The following is a 23,012-nucleotide window of genomic DNA, read 5'->3' as shown; positions in this document are numbered from 1 at the left end:
TCACTAGGATCACCCTCATAGATTCCAGAAAGTTTCCACCGCAGTATGTTTCCACACAGCCAATTTTCCCAATTCCAACTTTCTCTCTTTTCTTGCTCTCTCTCCATCTCCTCACACCTGATCACCAGCCTCCTACTCTCATTGCCACCATCTTCCAGTTCATCTGCAAAATCTCTTCTATTTCCCTTCCCTGAGAGTTGTGTGCTTTCTCCCTAGATTCCTCCTCTTTACCTAGCCTCTCCAGGATTGTGAGTTGTAGCTTTGTTATAGTTTACTTAAAGGCCAATAATCCAACTATTCTTTTGCTCACTTTGACTTTTCATAATATATGTTTTCTTCAAACTGCACAAAGTTCTTTACATCTCATAAAATCCTTGAAGCACCCCACTATTTAATGAGCCAAAACTTATTTTCAATGTCAAACAATTCATTACCTTGTATATGCCTTAGGGCAGGTGCATGATCTTCTGAGTCTTGACTTCCTCATTTTTCATAGGAAGAAATCTATGGAGAGCACATGACTGTTTAACTTAGTGCACACACATCTCCGTAAGCCATTGCAAAATTGTGAGAGAATGTGTAAGGCATATTTAGGTCTGTCCATTATTTTGTTGTCCTTAATAAGCAGCAATCATATTACTGGGGAGATAACTCTGTGAGTTCAAGTGTTTGCTATATAATAAGAATGACTTGAGTTCGAATCCAGATAAAAAGCCAAATATGAGGGCATACATCTGTAATAGCAGCAATCCTACAAAACATTGGGAATAGAGAGGGAAGAACTGCCTGGAAGCTCATGAGCCAGTGCATTTGCAGTACACATCCTGTACTCAAAAACAATAAAATAAAAGAAGACTCTGCCTCAAATAAAAGTTAGAAGAGAACTGACTCCTGAAAGTTGTTTTACGATATAGACATACACACAAAGGCAATGCACACCTGTAAGCGCACACACACACACACACACACACACACACACACACAAAGACAGACTGAGAGAGAGAGAGAGAGAGAGAGAGAAAGAAAGAAATTACAAACCATACAATACAACAATAACTTAAAAATAAGAGCTCATCTCTAACCTGGAAGCATCTTATGGTATTCTGTATATCTATATATTTTCTTTTAGTATCTCATAGCTTTAAAAGAGAATCTGTCAAGATTCTCTTTTTTATACAGTAAATAAAAAAAATAATGTCTAAAGCTTGACACTATCTACAAATTGAAGTCCAAATAAGGCAATCACACAGAGGAATAATAACATCTAATGATGAAAATCTTTGTTTAACGGCAACAGTAAACATTATGATGCATTATTATCATTTTAAATCTGTTTATCCAAGTTGTATTGGGAATGCTAAGCATCTCCAAGGTGTCTGGAGAAGGGATTATGTATTCAGTGTGTGCACTTAATCCTTCTTCAAAACTTTTCCTGAACTTCTGCTTCTTCATCTGTGAAATGGCTATAGCAATTCATGTGCAACTTAATTAATATTGTAAATGTACAGTGTGTTTGGCTGAGTTCTTTTGGATGAGAAAAACGTTTCTGTTTATAAGTGGTGTTAGGAGAAAAGCTTGCACCATCCTACCATGCTGAGTGTGTGCTCAAAGAAGGGAAAATCTCATTGCTGTGAGAGTTAGAAAGTATAATGGATACCACAGGCATCATCAGTCAACTGGAAAACATTGAAACATGAGTTGTGATTTTCCTTCTCTCTAAAACTGTGACCCTTTAATACAGCTCTTCATGTTGTGGTGACCCGAACCATAAAATTATTTTCATTGCCACTTCATAACTACAATTTACAACTCTTATAAATTATAAATTTATAATTCTTACAAATCATAATGTGAATCTTATATGTGGATATCTGATACGTGACACTTATGAAAAGGTTGTTTGAACCCCAAAGGGGTCATGACCCACAGTCTAGAGGGAACTAGACTTTTCATTGTCAATGCCCACCTAGAACCTAAGAGTGGGGCAGTCAATATGTTATGTCTGCAAATAATCACATCACTATGATCGACATATATTGCCTTGGGTCACTATTTGTTTTATGGGGAGATATAAAAACATATTTGGCATAGACAAGGAATTGACAGCAGCCCAAAAATAAATTTTACAAAAACCCAGTTTGAAAAACCCATGAGTTTTAGGGGATTAGTTATGGACTATAGGTGAGGAATTAATTACAGGAGCAAGCATGAGTCATCATCATTTTGTTTTTTGCATTGCAAAAAAAAGCCCACGCGAGCATAGGCAACAAATCACCTTGGAGTTGCCTGCACAACTTGTAGGCAGCTGGATAGGTCAGAAAATCATCTTTCCCCAGCAACCATTCTTGGAGAAGGACTTTATGAATCTTTTATATTTTTGGAACTTCCTGAGAGCCAAGAATTATTTACTTCTTCAGTCTTAGTGAGAGTTTTTCCAGGATAAAAAATAGTATCTCCTTTTTTATGGGTTTAAGACAGTATAATCTTATGAGTCCCATTTATAATTCTTCAGCTCTTTTTATTCTTTCAATCCCTTAACTGCATGTCCCCTGAGCCATGGGGGTTGATACAGATGTCCTATGTACAGTTGAATACTCATACATACTCTCAGAATTTTGAAAAGTTATGAAGGATCCTCCATTCAAAACACTGTAATAATTCATTCATACCAGTCTTTATACCACCTTCATCTCTCACATACAGTCTTTTCCACTGGATAGCTTCTTTGGATTAATAATGAGATGAGATAATATTGAATGTGATTTCACGTGTAGGTGTCTTTAATTCTATACTTCTCATTGTGACCTTCTTAAATAGGCTTTTGTAGGCCTCATCAAACAGAAAAAAGAAACATATGTAACTTATGTAAGTCAAGAATTAGCTGCCTGGATTGCCAACTAATAAACTACAGAATGAGAATAGAATATTTTACATGTTTCTTCTCTACCAGAAACTTAGATTTCTTTAAGTGTTGTGGACCACATTAAGATCATTCCTGTGGAGCTAATGCATGTCTTTAATATTTCATCACATCAATAAGACTATCCAGAAACTTCAAGAGTATATAGAATGAAGATCATAATAAATGTTGACAGGGAGTAATGAAGGGGTGACAATGATGTTATTGGAAAAGGAGAGTTCTAGAATGTAGAACTGAGGAATTCAGGGCTTCAAAGTGTTCTGGTGGCCAATGATACTCCAATCTAAGATCATGAACTGAAGTGGAAAGTGTAAAATAATAACAAGGCGTATCTCTGTGTGTATGCACATAGTTTTAAAACAAGCATATCACTATGCATAATTCTGCAAAGAAGTAAAGCCTATAGGTTTTATATGTTTGACTCTCTCAAGAACTCAGTCAGCCTTCTTCTCACAGTAGTCTTCTATGGCTTCTAAAAAATGAAAACACAATTGTCCATCTTTGTTTTTCCACAGCACACACAGAACATGGCCTAAGCAGAGTCAGACTCTACTAAAAATATGTAATTACAGGTAACCAGTGTAGGATTGTGGCAAGAAAATAGGCACTGGAGAGTGGGGCATCAAGATCAACATAGGAAAGAAGTCCATTGGAAGAGGAGGACTAGAATCCATTCCTTTGTCTGGGAATCAAGTAGTCAGACAGACAAAGTATGAGAAAAAGCTCATACTATACACAGGTGCAAGAGGCAGGTATATAAATCATCCTACAAAGTGTCATGTGGCTCCTGGCCTAGGGCAATTAAACACATGCACTTCCTCCCTTATTTCTACTTCCTGTGTGCCTTTCTATTCTTCCTCTTGACTTCATCTCTCTCTTTCCATGTTTTTGTATTCTCTTATGTTTTCTCTTTGTCAACTGGTTGCTTGCTTTGCCTCTGCCTCTTGACCTACGGTTGACTTTATTTAGTACTATTTACAGAAAGCTCATGGATTAATAGTGTGTGCTAGGGCTGAACCACACAAAAACTAGAAACATTTTTTTCAGTACACAATCTTGGGGTTCACAGTGTAATCGAATATCCTGCAACAAAGGAGTGATGTTCTCCAGGCTGTAAGAATTTGGATTTTAAAGACTGCATTTTTTTCCAAGTAGGCAGGATTAATGCTCCTGTGAGTAAATACTGCTTTTCAGTTCCTGCTCATGTGTCATCCCTTGCACTCTGTTTCTCAGCAGGCAGGGAAAAAATATGATGAAAAGTAGAGTCCTTGCTGGCAATAACCTGGTCTTATCACTGAACTTCCTGTGTTCTTTGTCCTTTCACCAAACTCCCAACTTTGTGCAACTACGTCCATCTCTTCTCAAGTGTATCATTCAGCACCAGCATGCTGATGCTACCTTTGTGCAGGTGGGCATTTTGAAACTGGTCAGTCTCACTATAACTGCATTCACCTTATAAAGAACTGATTGGTGCTAAGTGGGCAGAAAAACTTCAGCTGCCGCTACAGCGGCAGAGTGAAAGCTATCAGCAGAGAGAAGGTATCCGCAGTATACATATGTGCACAGGTGGAAGCTGGTGGAAATAAGATTCAGTAGGAAACTTGGGCTCAACCTGGCAAACACTGGGCAGTAAAACATGACACTAGAGTGAAATAGCACCATTAGTTGGCGGTGTGGTGCCATCAAATAGAACATTAGTTCACAATCTCAAGAGCCTTCTTTCTAGTTAACCCAGTGACGATTGGTAATGTATTTCATATTGATTTAAAAAAAAAAAACAAAAAAAAACAAAAAACAGTGTTCCTGGTAAGGTGGCACATTGGCATATATTTTTTATTATTATTGTTTATTATCATTAGTTACATTTTATTAACTCTATATCCCAGCTGTATCCTGCTCCCTTATTCCCCCCCAACCTCACCCTCCCTCCCTCAGCTTCTCCTTGCCCCTTATCAAGTCCATGGATTGGGGAGGACTTCCTCCCTTTCATCTGGCCCTGTTTTATCAGTTATCTTCAGGACTGGCTGCAAAGTCCATATGTTATAATGTTTTATCAGGTGACTTGTGTTAGCACAATTAATCATTACATCATCAATTTATTTGCATATTTCCTGTTTATTCATTCTCTGATTATTTTATACATTTATACAATGCAATGTGTTCATAAATGTCTCCACCCATGTCTTCTCTTCCAACATGTCCAGATTCTTTTCTTGTCAACACTTTATTCATGCTTGTGTGTGTGCATGTGCTCTTCACATGCACATGTCATGTGAGCGTGGATATGCATTGTGGTGGATATCAGGTGTCTTCTTTCAGTTTCTGCCCACCTTATTTAATTATTTAATTTTATCTTTAATTATGAGTATGTATTTGTGGGTGGGAGTACGCACACATGAGAGTACAGATGGCTTCCGAGTCCAGAAGGCATTAGGTGACCAGAATCGGGAGTTAGTCTGTTGTGAACCACCTAGGAACTGAAAGAGCATCACTCACTCTTAGCCACTAAGTCTTCTCTCCAGCCTCTTTGTTTGATAACAGGTCTCTCATTGAACCTGGAGTTTGCCTTTTCAGCTAGATTTGCTAGCCAGCGTGTCCCCATGATCTCCCTGTCTATATTTCCATAGTTTGTGGATAATAGGTACTTCTGGTTGTTTGAAAGAAATGTTGGGGAGCTGAGCACACTCCAGTAATTATTGATGCACAGCAAACATTTTACTCACTGAGTTCAAGTCCCAGCACTGAAGGTTTTTTTCTAAAAGACAAGTTTTGCATGTTTCTAATGTGAATGTCTTAGGTATAAATTTAAGTTGGTAAAGAGATAAAGTTGCATAGGTCATCTAGATGGCAAACTACACTTCTCATGTTCTATCTAGCCATTATGCTCATTACCCAAGATAAGACAACAGTGCCAAGAGGTCCACAGGTCCAGCTTGACATCCAGTGAGCACAGTGCTAGCACAGATGTGGTGCTAGCATAAAGTGGGAAGGAGACTACTAGGAGACTTGAAAAACCTCTCTAAATGTGGCCAGTTGCTTTTTACAATCTGGAGTTATCAGGGACATTTTTTAAAACTATATATGTAAAGAATAAATTGTGGAATTTTCCTGTCAGGGTAATTATAGAAAAGCATGTTTTTTCTTTTCATTTAAAAATCTTGTTTATTAAGATAATTCAAAATCCTTGAACAGGAAAAAATAATTAAGTTGTCATTATTAATACTCAATATGAGAATTTTCATTGCTTAATAAATCCTGGAAAACTGAGGCTTTGTGGCTTCTGGATTTCAACTAAGGATAATTCTATCCTGTCCTCACATCTGTTTTATCTTCCTAATATGATACAGGATGAATTCCTTCCAAATTGTAATTCAATAGTCTTACTCTTTTGGAAGCAACAACAGTTTACAGTACATTTTTGTAATAAAAATAGTGAAAGAATATGCAAGTATTCTACAATAATTCTTTCAAGGGCCTTTCCAGATTGCTCAGTGGTAAAGAGGTTGCTTTACAGGCATGGCAACATGAATTCAGCACACATGTAAAAAGCTTGGCTAAGTGACACACACCTATAATCTCAGCCTTTATGTGGAAGCAGGAGGTCCTTGGAGCTCACTGGCCATCCAATCCACCTATTTGCTGAGAACTGCATTCAACGAAAAATGAAAGTTGGGGAGGCAGGTCAGCTGGTAGAGAGAGTGTGTGCCATGCAAAAAGCCTTGAGCTGTTTCCAGTACCAGGGCATAAAATCAGGCACATGTTACACTATTGCAATCCTAGTACTCAGAAAATAGAAAGGAGAATGAGAAGTTCAAAGTCATCCTTGGACTTGTTATGAATTCAAGAACAACCTGGACTGTCTCAACAATAACAACAACAACAAAACCATGAGGTAGAATATGAGTGAAGAAGATATTCAGTGTTGACCTTTAACCTCCATATATAAGTACATGTGAATGCCTACATATGTACATGAATGTGAACACAAACACACTATATAAGAATTTCTCTATTGGATTTCTTGACAGATACTTGTCAGTTTGTATATATGCATATACTTCTTAAATTTATTTAGCTCATGACTTCTTTACTTTCACTTTCTATGCTGTCATACTGACAGAGCTCAGGAGCAATATGATAAATGACATGAAGCTGTTAAATACCATATGATAACATGCATGGAATTTGGCTAAACAGCTATCAAGAAAACTGAGAGTAAAGAGCTGGGATTTAAAAGCTAGAGTAGGGACAAAGGGGTAGTGAAGAAAGAAAGAATACAACTAAGTTGAGGTTGGATTAAATAACGCTCTGGTATTCTATATACAATTTTAGTGTGAAGGATAAAAAAATCATAATGTCTATTCACCTCAGATAGTGCATTGAAGACAGACCAAAGTAAGAATACCAGCAAAGCCCAATTTGACAAACATACAAGTTCAGTAGGCTTACTTGCAGAGCATTAGTGAGGAGTTAATAAGTGGTGTGGGTGATAGAATAACACCGCTTCACTGCAAGTCTCCATCTTATTGTGGATGACAACGTCATGGAAGCTGCACAGCGTCCCCCTTCCCTAAACTTGTACTCCTTGTGTACTCATCTCACAAGGCCACTCCCAGCTGGGAAAGCAGAGAAGAATAATGGCTTGACTACCAGTTGAGGGTCCTGTGACCCTCCTCCCACTTCCTGTTACTAGGCAGTGCCAGTAGCTCCATTCACAATTATCATAGACCTAGCTACTTTTATATTGCATTGGTTAGTTCTTTACCGTGCTATGAGGCAGAACTAATCTCTACTCTAATGCCATAATGGGTGATCATGTTATGTGGAGAGAAAACAGGATGTACTGCTCAATAAAGTGCCATAATTCAGAAAAAAGATAAACTTATTCTGAGTTGACATGAGACAATGTGTGTACATATTGAGAGATTTCATGGTGCCACATATGTTTGTTTAACTTTTATATTTCAACTAAAGGAGTGTCTCAGATAAGAATAAATGCCAAAGCATAAAAATAGTGACTGAATGTTTTGCATAAATCTCTAAAACAGTATATTACCAGCCCAGAAAGGGCATATATGCCACTTTATCCCTCTGTTTACATTATCAGTCTCCACACACTGTCTATTCTTTCCCACTAAACCTCAAAAAAATCTTCAGACTTCTCAATGCAGGGTTCTAGAAAGGACTTAACTAATCATCACAGCTGCCATAATAAAGGATATCTCTTTTTCAACTTCAGCCTAGAGCTTAAGATGAAGACATCAAATGGTTATAAATGTCACAATCAAATTAGCAAAAGAGTAAGTCATAAGAAGTTATTACAGACCAGTCACTGGTCCCAGAAAAGCCTGATGCAGGTGTCTGTGGTGCTGCCATTCCATCTTCTTAAACACAGGCTGGCATATCACTGTCAGAACATGGGCCTGCACCTTTATGGCAGATTACATAGCCTGAAGCAGGCCACAGACAGCTCCCTGCAACTCTTTCTGGGGCAGAGAGCTTAAGAACATTCTGTCATTCACTCCTGAAAGGTTATAAAATATCAGGCATTTAATTTGTTCTGAGGGTGGGTTAAAGACTCCTCAGAGGGATTTCTTCACTGGAACTCTAAATGTTGCTTTCTAAGGAAGCTCCACTGAGCTCTCTTTGTATCCCTAGCATAGTAGCTATGTATTTCTCTCACTTTCCCTATATCCCTCTTTTTTTTCTGTTAATGAAACTCTTCTACAAGCTTGAAACCAAGTTTTCTCTTCCTTCTCAGGCCCCTTCATTTCTAGATCTCCATGCATTGTACTATTTTTATTTAATGCTATCCCTCCCATCTGGAGGACAATCACAGCCTTGATGCTCTCTTATTTAATACATCTCATTGGAGGGAATTATGTGGCAGCTCCCACCCAGGACCTGTTGTTGTTCTTCCCTTGTTTTGTTTGACAGTCACTAATGTCAGTTTCCACTTCAGTATTGTGTGTATCTGATGCCAAAAAATGAATGATTCCTTGGATTTCATTTAAGTTGGTTTATTCCATGTGCCGTCTTATAAGACATATCTTCCAGATTTTAGGAACATTCCTGTGACCTGAGCAGCAGCAAAGATGAGAATCAATAATGGCTGCCAAGAGAAAATACACTGATGTTTAGATCTCTCTTCTCTTTGCTCCTAGAATCAGATGTTGCCGACTTTGATGGCCGGAGCTCGCTTCTGTACAGGTTCAATCAGAAGACGATGAGCACCCTCAAAGACGTGATCTCCCTGAAGTTCAAGAGCATGCAAGGAGATGGAGTTCTGTTCCATGGAGAAGGACAACGTGGAGACCACATCACCCTGGAGCTCCAGAAGGGCAGGCTAGCCCTCTACCTGAACCTGGGTAAGCATAGGTGTGATTGTTGATACCAGAGGTGAAGATCAGGTTTGGTCCTCAATCACTGCCCACCCCCTCTTTTGCAGCAGCCTCTTACTGAACTCAAAGCTTACTGATTTGACCAGAGACTGACACACAAATGCCAATGTCTTCCTGTCCTTATTTCCCCTCCCTGACCCCTTCCAGATGCTGAGATTTCTAAGCATGAATTGCTGCAACTAGCTTTTAAACTGAGTTTTAGGTGTTGAACTGAAATCATCAGGCTTGTGCTGCCTTATCATGCATTGGTAATCTGTTATGTGTGGAGTGGTGTCTGTGTGTGTGCGTGTGCGTGTGTGTGTGTGTGTGTGTTTTATAAACATGAATATACAGGTGTTCATACATATGCATATAACTGTGGAGAACGGAGCAAGACACTTGATATCTCATCCTCTCTGTACTATTGCCTTAAGACAACCTCTCACTGGCCCAGAAACTTGTACTTAGGACTAGGCTTAGTGGTCAGCGAGCTCTTAAGGTCCAGCTATTTCTGTCATTTAGTGTTGGGTTTAAAGGCATTCACAGCCATGCACACATTTATTATTATTATTATTATTATTATCATTATCATTATTATCATTATCATTATCATCATCATCATCATCATCATCATCATCATTATTTTAGGATATGAATGTAGGAATTCAAATGCAGGTCTGGACATGTTCATATTCACTGACATGTTTACAAGATCACTATTACATGCATGGAAGCATCTTCCTGCATATCAAATGGAATCACTGGAGTACTATCTAAGTGATCTACTTCCTTCTTCTTCATGGGAATAGAACTGCACCTATTTTCGTATATTTCATCTTCATAAAGGTAGAACAGCACTTATTTTCAATTTCCTCCTGCCAGAGGTATCATTCTCTGCTAAAGACAATATCTCTATGTATAGGAAGCTACACATAACTTTTTAATATCTTTTAATCTACATACTTACAATGATAAGAACTCAAATTTTAATTAACTTAATTTTTTTAAACATGTACTTACTGTAATGAGCTTCTCATAATTGAGCTTACTCGGCACATTGAAAAAAAAAAACAACTAAGTGCCAGGAGAAATCACAAATTGTTTTTTTTTTCTTAGTGGAGGTAATAATTGCCAGTCTACATTCATTGTAACCATCCTCTCACCCCAGTACAAAAGGAGGGGGTCCCTTAGACCTCATAGAGAATAAGAAGGACAATACATGCCACAGGAGGTAGATTCTGAGTTCCTAAGTGCACTGAAGAGAATGAAATGAGTTTTCCTCCAGGAAAAAGCAAAAGAAATGATGTATGTTGAAGCAAAAAGAAAGTGGCATATTTTATTTTAAAATTAAAGATATTCATTGATTTATTCATATGTGGTTGTGGTGTGTCATCACACAGGAGTAAAACTTAGAGGAAAACTTTCCAAAGCTGGGTCTCACTCTTTTCCATGTGGTTCCCTAAAATTCATCTCAGGTTATCAGGCTCAATAGCACATGCCTTTATCCTGCTGAGCCATCTTTCTGGGCCCTAAAAGAAATGTTTTGTCTAAGACTCCTCCCTGTTTCCCTGTTAATATTTATTAGTATAAAGGAGAGGAAACACATTACCTTTCGTATTTACTGTCTAGTAGACAAGAAGGAAAAATGCAGCTTAATACAGGGTACAAGCTCAAGGTATAGAGGGGACATTAGAACAAACTACAGTTTAGTCATCTGGAGGAGAACATGAGAATCTACATTGTGAAGCCTCAGTCCAAGAAGAAGGCAATGTGGGTCTTTATTGTGATCCTTCTTCAGTGGAAGCTCAAGAAGCTTCTTGGCCTCTATGGTAGATAAAAGAAAAAGGTGCCATGGTGGGTAGGTACCTCTTAGGGACCTTTCCTTCTCTGAGAAGGAGAGGAGGAATGGGAGGTGAGAATGGAACTGAGAAGAGAGGAGGAGGTTTGGATCAGGCAGTAAAGTGTTAATTAATTAATTAAAGAAGTAGAAAGAACCTACATATTTCCAAGTTTAATTCATAAAATCAATGCCTAACACAAGATATGAATATAAGCCACAGGATGGGGAGATGACTTTGTTGCTACTTTTCTTGTCATACAAGAATAGGACCTGAACTCAATCCCAGGACCTACAAAAAGCCAGATGTGATACATGCTTGTAACCCTAGTCCTGGGGAAGCAGAGACACAAGGATCCCTGTGTCTTGCAGGCCATCCTGCTTAGCTTTTTTGGCGAGTTCTAAGAGAGTGTGAGACCTTGATTTAAACAAACAAACAAATCTAAAACAAGATGGAAAGTAATTTAAGAACTGCCCTGGAGATTTACCTTCTCTTTGTGTGCATGCGCATACACACATGCATGCACACACACATATTTAAGCACATACTAAAAATAAGGAAGAAGGATAAACTGGAGACAATATATTAACAAACTACTGTTAAAGTGGCAGTTTGATTTATCTAGTTATCTGTGCTGTGTTCTTTGGTCAGAATTGTTTTTATGGTGATATTTCACTAGGCAGTTGTCCTAGTCCTACTTTCCAAGGATAGAATACGGATTTTTTTTTTTTTTAATTACTCACTGGGCCTGAGATTTACTCTTTAATCCACGGGGGCAGAGTGTCTGCCCTCCCAACATTCACGGGATTCTATTCAATTGCCTATAGCAATTTGTCCTCTGTAAAATTACAAAAGTAAGAACCATACAGGCAGATGGGAGAATCAAAGGGCAGAAGAATTGTGTGATTGGTGAGTTGTTAAGTACTGAAAAAGACATCAACAGAGCATGCAGGTTATTCATTCTTACAACACTTCAATGTATTTGAACTGAAGTAGAATGTTGTGTTATCCCAGGACATACAGATGTGGAGCAGTGAGAATCTGGTCATGGGACACTCGCAGAGCTATGTGTACTTTGGGGGCCAGGTGAAGGGTTCAGTGGTAAAGCCATGGGCTGAGGGACAACTTATCCAGACAGTGGTGAGTTTCGTCAACTCTAAAGAAACCAGTGAACATATATTTTATAGCTCTTTAGAAATTCCCGCACTTTATTAAGTCACATGACATGTGTTTATAGAAGAGTTATCATGTCTTCTAAAAGACTCTTCTTTCAAATTTTCTACATTTCATGAGTCTACATTCTGCCACTTAAATATATATTCATATCTATATTTCATTTATGTCACATGACAGTCCTACACAGAATTTGTTTAATGTTTTGCTTTATTGGGAGATAGAATCTTGTGCATCCTGGCCCAGCTTTAAACTTGCTGTGTAGCTGAGAATGACCTGGAACTTCAGGTCCCCCTGCCTCCACCTCTGAATGCTGAAATTATGGGCACCACATGCCCAGTGATGGACATGGAACCCAGGACCTCATGGGTGTTAGGCAAGCACTCTAACAGTTGATCTACATCTCCAGTCTCCCTATGTATTCTTTCTAACCACATTCCATAATACCTGCCAGTTAAGTAAGGTCTTGTGACTGTATACCTGGAAAACATAGATCTGAAGGCTCTTTGAATCTTACCTAGTGTCTGACACTGATCACTAAGATGCTATATGTCCTCATCAAAGAGTACTGTACTAAATATCAGGTGGCCAACATTTATGTATTACACTCTGAGGATGATTGTTTAAGGAGACCCTTTGTTCTTTGGAATTCATTGTGAAGTAAGAGGAACATGTTTTAGACAATAAGAATGGGTGTGAAAAGTTCTTCATAAATTCTGTAACTTATGAAACAAACATATGTTAAACTAGTACTCATTACCTGCCACTGTGCCTAAATACCCCACCAAAGCAACTTAAGGAAAGAAGGACTTACTTCATCTCACAATTCAACAGTACAATCCATCATGGTTAGTTAGATATATCCAGAGGAGTTTATAACTGGTCACATTGCATCTGCAATCAGGAAGCAGAGATGAATGTTCATGCTCAGCTCACTCTCTCCTCACCTTTCACTCCCAGTCCGTGGCCAATGACAAGTTGCTGCTCACATTTATTATATTTACGTTGGGTCTTCCTACCTCAACCCAGTCTAGAAACTCTCTCACAGATATGTACAAAGGTCTTTATCCTAGATGATTTTAGGGCCTGCAAACTGGCAGTAAATATTAACCATCACTTACTGGCAATTAAGCAATGAGCTTAGGACTATTGGTCTAAAAGTTTTACTTGACATTTCATCAAAGTTAACTTGTATTTCTTTGTTTTAGTGATACCCAGTGATTTGGCCTGTCTTGAGAGGACAGCTGGTAGGAGGGGAATCAAGCCAGTTGGAATCACTTCCCTTGTTTTTGTTGTTTTGTTTTGTTTTTGTTTTGGGTTGTTTGTTTTTAGATTTATTTAATTTTATTTCATGCTTATTGGTGTAAGGGCATCAGATTCCCTGAAACTGGAGTTATAGATATTTGTAACCTGCCATGTGGGTGCTGAGAATTGAACTCTGGTCCTCTGGAAGAACAACCAGTGCTGTTAAGGACTGAGCCATCTCTGCAGCCCCCCCACCCCCACCCCGCAACAAACACACACTCATACACACTGTCCTAATATTTAATGTTCTCACTTGGCTCCTTAAGAGATCACTTGTGAGTCTTGCCTATAATTTTAAAAATTGCTACAGTTATGCCCGGAGATCCTGGCTAACCTATGGAGCTGTAATTTGCCTTGACATTTTATGTAATGCCTTCTGCCATTGTATTTCACCACTTTCTTTCACCACAGTGCTCAGATCTCGAATTCATCCAGTTGTTTTCTTGATGTTTTCAGAGTAAGAGCCCCTCACTTCTCACAATACTCTCACTCAGCAAGCTGGCTGGGTGGAATGCAGGCGGTAAGAACACAGAGACAGGGGAGAATGGGAGCATCATCCTTTCAACAGAGAGAAAAATGGGGAGAATATTAGCTCTGGGGTCAAGTGGACCTGCGTGGTGACTGATTCTCTGTGTCTTTGTGTAAGTCACACAGCTTCTGTGACACCAACATTCTTTTTTTTTTTCCTAAATTGTGTTCAAGTATGCTTAAAACAATGTATGAAGGGGTTTAGAGAGATAGCCCAGTGGTTAAGAGCACTTCCTGCTCTTGCAAAAGGACTGGAGTTTGGTTGGTTGGATCTGTGGTAGACCTCTCACAGCTGCTCATAATCCAGAAGATCCAGTGCACTCTTCTGTTCTTCATTTGTGTGTGCATGCACACAAACAATAATAATAATAACAATAACAATAATAATAATGATAAAACAAATCTTTTAAAATGCCCAAAGAATAAATTTTACCTGTGTAAGAAACTTGCTAATGTTGAGAGATGACTCTTTGGTAACTTGCTTGCTGCTTGAGAATGAGGGACTAAACTCTACAAGAACCAGACATTCATATGATGCACACATATACATGTGAACAAAATATTCATGCATATTAAATACATGCAAAAATCTAAAAGTTATACGTCTTTTAAAAGTGCAAACACACCCTTTTCCCATATTCATTGAAATAAAGCTTAGGAAGTACTTATTTTATCTTTAAACTAAAGGGAAAATTCCTTTTAATCATAAATAAATTTCCTTTATGTTTCCCAAAGCCAGCTTCTTTCTCACTGCAATTCGTATTCTTCTCAGCATTTCTTGACCATTTTTATCTTTTCTTAATAAATTGAAAATCTGTTGAAAAGGGGTATTTAAAAATCAAATGCAACTGAGATAAAACAGGAAACAGGTGTCCTGAGATAAAAACTTTAGTAGTGTGCTGAGAATTATCTTTTCTATGGTTTCCATAACAACAGTATAAATTTCCAGGGGAGGTTTCATTAGATGAACATTGTTCTTTTTTCATCAATATAATTCGAAGCTACTAATCTTCAAATAGCAGGTTTTTTTGGAATTTATTTTATCAAAACACTTTTCACTAACATTAATGTAAGATATGAATTTTAGTGAAAAACAACTAAAGAAGGATTGGATGGAATTTATTCACATCTTCCTCATTTGGAGTCAATTAAGAAGTAAACATGTGGGCAGGTGAGATGGCTCAGTGGACAAAGGTGCTTTCCATCAAACCTTACACCCTAAATTCAAACCCTACGTCTCAGGAGATAGAAGGAATGAGCCAACTCCTACAACTTTTTCTCTGACCTAGGTGTGCTCAACATTGCATGCTCACACTTACACCATCCCACATAAATAAGTAAATACATGTAATAAAAACTGGAATTGTGCATATGGACATATCTCAGTGTTGGACCATATGAAGAACCCATCTATCATGTTCGAGACACTGAACTCTTCTTCAAAGCCACCAAAGAAACATGTGAAACTCCTTGTAATTCAGAAGGCATTCAGTAAGTCACAAAGGATAAATATAATTTAATAGTGTTCTTTCTGTCTATTAAGAGTTATTCTAACTATAAAATATAGAAGAAAAATCTTTTTAATAATGTGGTAGATTTTTGTGCTTTATATGTTCATAGTTCTTATTTGTTTTTTAGCAGTGTTTAGTGTGCATTCACACATTTTTATTCTACTAAGATATATCATGAAATAAAAATTTTAAGTGTTGGATATTTTAACTGTCACTTTTAATTTCATCTAAAAGTATCATTTTCACTCATATTTAAAAATGCTATGATAACTTCATAAATGCCATTTCAACAGCTATTTTATGTCCTTTTGTTGATTTTACATGTATGTTTAATTTATCTCCAAACTATTGAACATTAGCTCCAATTTTTAAATCATTAGCTTTTGGGGGGCCACTTATTTATTGCCTTAGAATGCATTTCCCTAAAACAGATGACTAGGATAAAGGGCCAGGACTTAAATCCTATGTAATATCCTCACTTACACTTAGCAACATAGCTTGCTATGTCTGTACCTCAGTGATCATGTTTTCTCAAGATGTTTATCCGAGATAGTGCACTAATGTGGTTCAGACAGCACAGATTGCCTACCTTCCAATAAAATACAATAAATGGGATGATGAATATAAAATACATTAATTGTGAAACATGCTGGGATCGTTCCTCTGATCTCAAGGCAGGGATGGGCTACTATAGAGCACAGAAATTATAGTAATTATTTTTTCTTTTTCTAATTTTCATAAGCATGGAAGACATGCATGAGTGCAGAGGTTTTCTTTTGCCTGTGTATGAGCACACATAACTGTGGGAACATGTTCGGCTATATAGTCCTCCAAACGCAGGACCACAGTCAATGTTGGAAATCATCCTTGATTGCTCTCTTTCTTTATTCATCAAGGGAGGGTTTCTCAGCCAAGCCCAGAGCTCACTCAGATAGGTTGTCTTGTGAGGCAATTTGCACTGAAATCCTCAGTCTCCGCTGTCCAGGACTGGAATTAGTGGGTCACCATCCCCACTAGGCATTTACTAGGGTTTCTAGAGATCTAAATTCTGGTCCTCAGCTTGCACAACATCACTGTGACTTTTGAGCCATTCTTCTCACCCCCAGTCCACAAATAATAAAATTTCACCAGAAAAATATCTTCAGTGTTAACGTAAAGGAAACAGAAAACAAACAAACAAACAAACAACAACAAAAAAAAACAGCATGCAAAAGAGTAGAAAAACAGAAACATAAAATTTGTATTACAGAAAATCAACTCAATCCAAGTTGTTGGAAAACAAATGGGTAAAAGTCAGAGAATATGACTCATCAAAATGAAGATTTTTTTTTAACCCTACTCATATGGAGAGAAATCACATTAAGTGCCTTGAGGATGTTGCTCAATGAATCACTTGTTTGCTACATAAAGAGAGAATCTGAGTTTGATTCCCTGACACCTGCATAAAACCAGACTAACTGTAACCCAGCTTTCTAGTACAGATTGAGAGACAGAGATAAGAGAATTTCCAGAGACCCATAGGCTGGCTAGTCAGGGATACTCAGGGGCAAACAAGAAATCCTTTCTGATGGAGGATGGACATTTAGGGCTGTCTCTGACCTCCAAAGGTAAATTATGGCATGTATACACACACACAAATATACTTGCACACCCACAATCTTAAAAAAAATGTGTTGAAATAATTCAGGAATATAAGTTTTGCCTATCATAAATTATATCAGGAGTTTAAGTTGCCATAACCTTTAAAGAAGCACCAACTATCAAATCTTACATTGCTACTAAACTAACCTTCTTCCTGTGTTAATCAAAGGCAACAATCACACACACAATGTCCAGAAGGGTGCTGCTATCCCTGTCAGCCAGCTCTCTTTTGCTGAGGGGCCCTTCCACTTTCCTTGCCACCCCTCAGCCTGGGTACCAGTGCTGGGCAGGCACTACCTTTTCCTGTGTGCTTAGCCTCTTGTCTGTTTTTATGTGGTCATCTGTCCTAACTATTTTTTTAACTTTTATTAGTTACACTGTATTCACTTTGTATCCCCCCCATAAACCCCTCCCTCATTCCCTCCCAATCCCATCTTCCATCCTCCTTCTTCACCCATGCCCTTCCCCAAGTCCACTGATAGGGGAAGTTCCCCTCTCCTTCCTTCTGATCTTAGTCTATCAAATCTCATCAGGAGTGGCTGCATTGTTATCTTCTGTGGCCTGGTAAGGCTGCTCCCCCTTCAGGGGGAGGTGATCAAAGAGCGGGCCAATCAGTTTATGTCAAAGGCAGTTCCTGTTCCCATTACTATGGAACCCACTTGGACACTGAACTGCAATGTGCTACATCTGTGCAAGGGTTCTAGGTTATCTCCATGTATGATACTTGGTTGGAGTATGAGTCTCTGGAAAGACTCCTGTGTTCAAATTTTCTGGTTCTGTTGCTCTCCTTGTGGAGTTCCTGTCCTCTCCAGATCTTACTATTTCCCATTTCTTTCATAAGATTCCATTCACTCTGCCCAAAAGTTGGCCATAAGTCTCAGCATCTGCTTTGATAGTCTGCAGAGCAGAGCCTTTCAGAGGCCCTCTGTGGCAGGTTCCTAACTTGTTTTCTGTTTTGTCCTAACTCTTATTACATGATGACAACACCACCAGAGCTCTCAGAAGAGAGGGGTCTACCTCCTCTCCATATCTTCTTCATACAGGACCATGACCAGTACAGCTAGATTTCAATGTCCTATGGAGGAAGGACAGCAAGAAGAAATGGTGATGTTTATTAAGGCATTAGCATAACCTGACATCAGTGAGAATTCAAGGTTTGTGGAATATATAAATAAAAATTCAACAAAAGAGAAACAGACATTAAATCACCTGCCTTTATTTTCAAATATGCTAAGCAAGGTCTTCCACTCCAACTCCTGCAGGAAGCCAGGCATTGTTAGTAAGACAAACAGCACCATCAGGACATACTGAAGGTAGCAGTGAGCAGCCCACAGGGAGATTAGCTGCTCCTGACCCTTGAATATCACACAATATTAACTGTGCACAGGAGAGTACAGGTAGTAGTAAGGATGACACAGTGTGAGAAAGAAAAGAAATACACTTAGCTATCATATTCTGAGTTGGGTGGGGACATAGACTGTTTTCTTAAACTAAAATTAATATATCAGGGGCTCAGTTGATGTTTCAAGGCTCTGGGTGCTTGCTGTCAAGACTAAAAGTGAAAGATTCCAGCATAGCTGAGGAGCAATCTTTGAGCAGAGTGCAGGGTATCTTATGAAAGAAGTGGGAAACAGTAAGATCTGGAGAGGACAGGAACTCCACAAGTAGAGCAACAGAATCAAAAAAACCTGACCACAGGGGTCTTTTCTGAGACTGATACTCCAACCAAGGACTATGCATGGAGATAACCTAAGACCCCTGCACAGATGTAGCCCATGGCAGTTCAGTATCCAAGTGGGTTCCATTGTAACAGGAACAGGAACTGTCTTTGACATGAACTGATTGGCCTGCTCTTTAATTACCTCCTCCTGAGGGGGAAGCAGCATTACCAGGCCACAGAAGAAGACAATGCAGCTACTCCTGATGAGACCTAATTGACTAGGATCAGAAGGAAGGAAAAGAAGACCGCCCCTATCAGTGGACTTGGGGAGGGGCATGCATGCAGAGGGTGGAGGAAGAGAAGAATTGGGATGTGAGGAGGGAGGGAACCACAAGGAGGACACAAAGGGAAAAAAAGTGTAATTAATAAAGAAAAAAATGTAAAAATAAAAAAAGAAGAGGAGAACCAACTCCTTACACTCAGTGACACACACACATACATAAACACACACACACACACACACACACACACACACACACGAACACACACAGAGAAGCATGCACACACAGAATTCACAAAGATTTAAAAAAATATATGTCAATAATGACAGCTTCCCTTTAAAGTTGAGACAAATTCTCTGTGTGTAGTGGTGGCTATAATTGTTTTGGTCGCAGGACTCAGTTCACACAGTAGTTACTCAAAGGTTGCAGCTGGAATAGCTATGTCTGCTCCTGTGTGCACAGACACACTCTATATGACCAGTAACTTCTTCCCAAGGTGGTTCAAAATTTGCTTTCTTCATTCACAATCTTAAAAAAAAATGTGTGTGTGTTTTTAACTATGTTTATTTCTAAATGTGGAAACTTTTCAATCTTATCCCTGTGGCCAATACTATAAGCATTGCTGTCACCATGCAATTATTGGTTCCTGGAAACATTACTTTTCCTGTTTTGAAGTGTTGTGTATGTCATTTGAGCTAGAACCGGGTTCTGGAATCTGAGGGAAAAGAGTGTGCATGATTCCTGCAGAAGGCCTGGTGGAATGTACTTGTAGATTGAGAGTTTGAGCTGTGATTGAGGAAACTTCAGGTACCTGTTACTCAGTGCAGTTGATGGGCAGGATTCAAAGCTGCCCAGGCTAAGATTCCATTCTGCCTTCCTCCCCCTGCAGATGAAAGCAAAGCCCGGCCCAGCAGCACTGAGCCCTCAGCCATGCTGGGTAGCCTTCTGGATGACCAGCACTGGCACTCAGTTCTCCTGGAGCGTGTGGGCAAGCAGGCAAACTTCACTGTGGACACGAACACACAACACTTCCGGACCAAGGGTGAGACTGATGCCCTGGACCTTGATTATGAGGTGAGTCAACCCTCCCCGTAATTTCTCAGGAATGGGAGGAAGGGCTGTACCTTGAACTATTTTTTTTTCTTAAGTTTAAGTTTATTCACTTTACATTCCTTTCGTAGCCCCCTCCCTCCTCTCTTTTCGGTCTCACTCCTCCCCCTCTCCTAGTCCTCAGAAAGGGGGAATCCTCCTCCCCTACCAAGTGACTCCAGCCTATCAAGTCTCATCAGGGCTGGGTATATCCTCCTCTGTGGTCCAGCCAGACTGCCCTTCAGGAAGAAGTGATCTGATCGAGAAGCAGGAAAGATTCCATGTCAGATTCCATGTCCTGCACCGCTTACTAGGGTATCCAAAATATACATATAGATGAATTACCTATCAGCTGTATCTGAGCAGTGGGTCCTATCCGTGCATGGTCCTTAGTTGGGCCTCAGTCACTGCAGCCACCCCAGGGGCCAGATTCGTTGGCTCTGTTGGTCTTCATGTGAAGCTCCTGTACCCTCCATGTTCTTCTATCTCCCTCTTTGTCCATAAGACTCCCTGTACTGTGCCCAGTTTGGCTTTGAGTCTCAGCATGTGCTTTGATCCTCTTGTGGGTGGAGTCTTTTAGAGGGCATCTATGGTAGGCCCTAGTCCTGTTCCTTTTCTTCAACTGCTTTGGGTTTATCTTCTATTTGTCCTTCTGAATGAGAGTTAAGAATCCTTTCTAGGGTATTTCTTGTTACTTAGCTTCTTTTGGTTTGTGGATTGTAGTATAGTTATCCTGTATTAAATGCCTAATAGCCTCTTATAAGTGAGTATGTACCATGTGTGTTTTTCTGGGTCTGGGCTGCCTCACTCAGAATAATCTTTTTCAGGTTCAGCCATTTGCCTGCAAATTTCATGACAACCTTAATTTTAATAGCTGAATAGTATTCCATTGTGTATATATACCACAGTTTCTTTATCCAACCTTTGGTTGAGGGACTTCATGGTTGGATAATGGTGGTACATGTATTGAGAGGCAGAGCCACGGTGGTCTACAGAGCAAGTTCCAGGACAGACAGGGCTGTTACAAAGAGACTGGTACCATATCAAAATATACATGTCTGTTTCATTTTTTTTCCAGTGGGTGCTTTACATTTTGGTATATTTCTGCATAGCATTCTTGCCCTAGGTGAGATGTGCAACAAGATAAATTTTATTAAGTGTTGAATTTAGGAGTCAAATTTAAGTTAAGCCAGTTTTTATTTGCACAAAGATAACCAAGGACAAATGGTATGGCTCCCCACGTACCTTCCACTGCCTGTTTGGTGAGCCACAAAAAGGATGAATGATTCCTGACATATTCTTACATGTGTTTCTAAAATTACTTGTTCTCACATCCTTTTACTCACAGATTTTTTTTTTTAATTCCATTTTTGCTGGGCATGGTGGCACATACCTGTAATACCAGCACTGGGATGTAGAGGCAGGCAGATCTGTATGTGTTTGAAGCCATTCTGGTATACATAGGGAGTTTCAGAATAACCAGAGCTATATAAAGAGACCCTATCTCAACATATATACCAGTACATACATTAATATATATATATATATATACAGAAATATACTTTCTATCATATTTAATATCATTGTTTACTTTTAATACTTATTAAGATGTGTCTGTTGTATGTGTATATTCATGTGTGCATGTGAGGGCACAGTTGTATGGCAGTTAAAACTGTATGCTGGATATATTTTCTTGCTCTCCTCCTAGATTATTTATTTATTTTTAATGACCCTATTATTATTTATATAGTTAGTGTGGGGTATATATATATATATGTGTGTGTGTATGTGTGTATATATATGTGTGTGTGTGTGTGTGTATATATATATATATATATGTATGTATGTATGTATACCACTTTATGCTGCTTAATTGAATTTACATATTTTGAAAACTATCCCATCATCACATATATGCCATGGAATATAAGTTCATTGTAAGGGTTGAGATTTTTTTTCTACTTCTCTTTTGTTTCTATGAATTGCAACTCTTTGATATTACTGGGGCTATTTCTTAACTAAGTATATGAATTTTCTTTGTATGAATTAGCATAGTATCAATGTAACCCCGTTTCTACTTCTCTGCTGGTAAGGTTTTCTTTCCATTGTTTGAGAGGTTCAGGTAGCTCAAGCTACTGGTCTTGAATTCACTATGTGACTGAAGATCAGCTTGCTTTTCCAATCCCCTGTTTTTACCCTCCAAGCACTGGGATTATTAGGTGTCCACCACCATACCCTATTATTTTAGTTTTCGCTAGGCAAGCACTCTACCAGCTGAGGTACATCCCAGTCACTCATAAAAAATTTTGTAATAGGTTCCACATTCTCAGAGGCTGCCCTTGCTGCTGACTTTGCTACTGCTTGACGCTGCCTGCTTATCCCTTCCCTCATCACATGTACATGATTAAAGGTAGGCTGGACACTATACGACTGCTTATCTGCTATTAAAATAACTACAGATCCCCAGGGAAATGGTTTGCAGGACAATATCTGTATAATTGCTATTGTTGTTTTTCTTCCTCAAATACTATGATGCAAAGTTAGTATAAAAGGACTACATAGAGAATGTTGGAAATCTCATGAAAATAAAATTTAAAAAAATAGAAACTGAAAAGATGCAAAAGAAATGTAAAGGAAGAAAGGAAGGAAGGAAGGAAGGAAGGAAGGAAGGAAGGAAGGAAGGAAG

General features: G+C 38.8%; 1 protein-coding gene across 2 annotated transcripts in view; it reads left to right on the top strand.

Annotated features, from left to right (window-relative positions):
* LOC129672149 (contactin-associated protein like 5-1) overlaps nucleotides 1-23,012 on the top strand; it is a 784,596-nt gene that overhangs the window by 327,165 nt on the left and 434,419 nt on the right. For both annotated transcript variants that reach the window (XM_055601442.1, XM_055601432.1), the window contains exons 5-6: nucleotides 9,085-9,288; nucleotides 20,127-20,311. In XM_055601442.1, coding sequence (XP_055457417.1) covers nucleotides 9,085-9,288; nucleotides 20,127-20,311 — 389 coding nt within the window. The remainder of the gene's footprint in view (nucleotides 1-9,084; nucleotides 9,289-20,126; nucleotides 20,312-23,012) is intronic.

This window comes from Psammomys obesus, unplaced genomic scaffold (genome assembly GCF_907164565.1).
Source record: "Psammomys obesus unplaced genomic scaffold, mPsaObe1.curated_primary_1811, whole genome shotgun sequence".
Lineage (NCBI taxonomy): Eukaryota > Metazoa > Chordata > Mammalia > Rodentia > Muridae > Psammomys > Psammomys obesus.
Note: the sequence above shows the minus strand (reverse complement) of the source record. Positions and strands in the feature narration are given on the sequence as shown.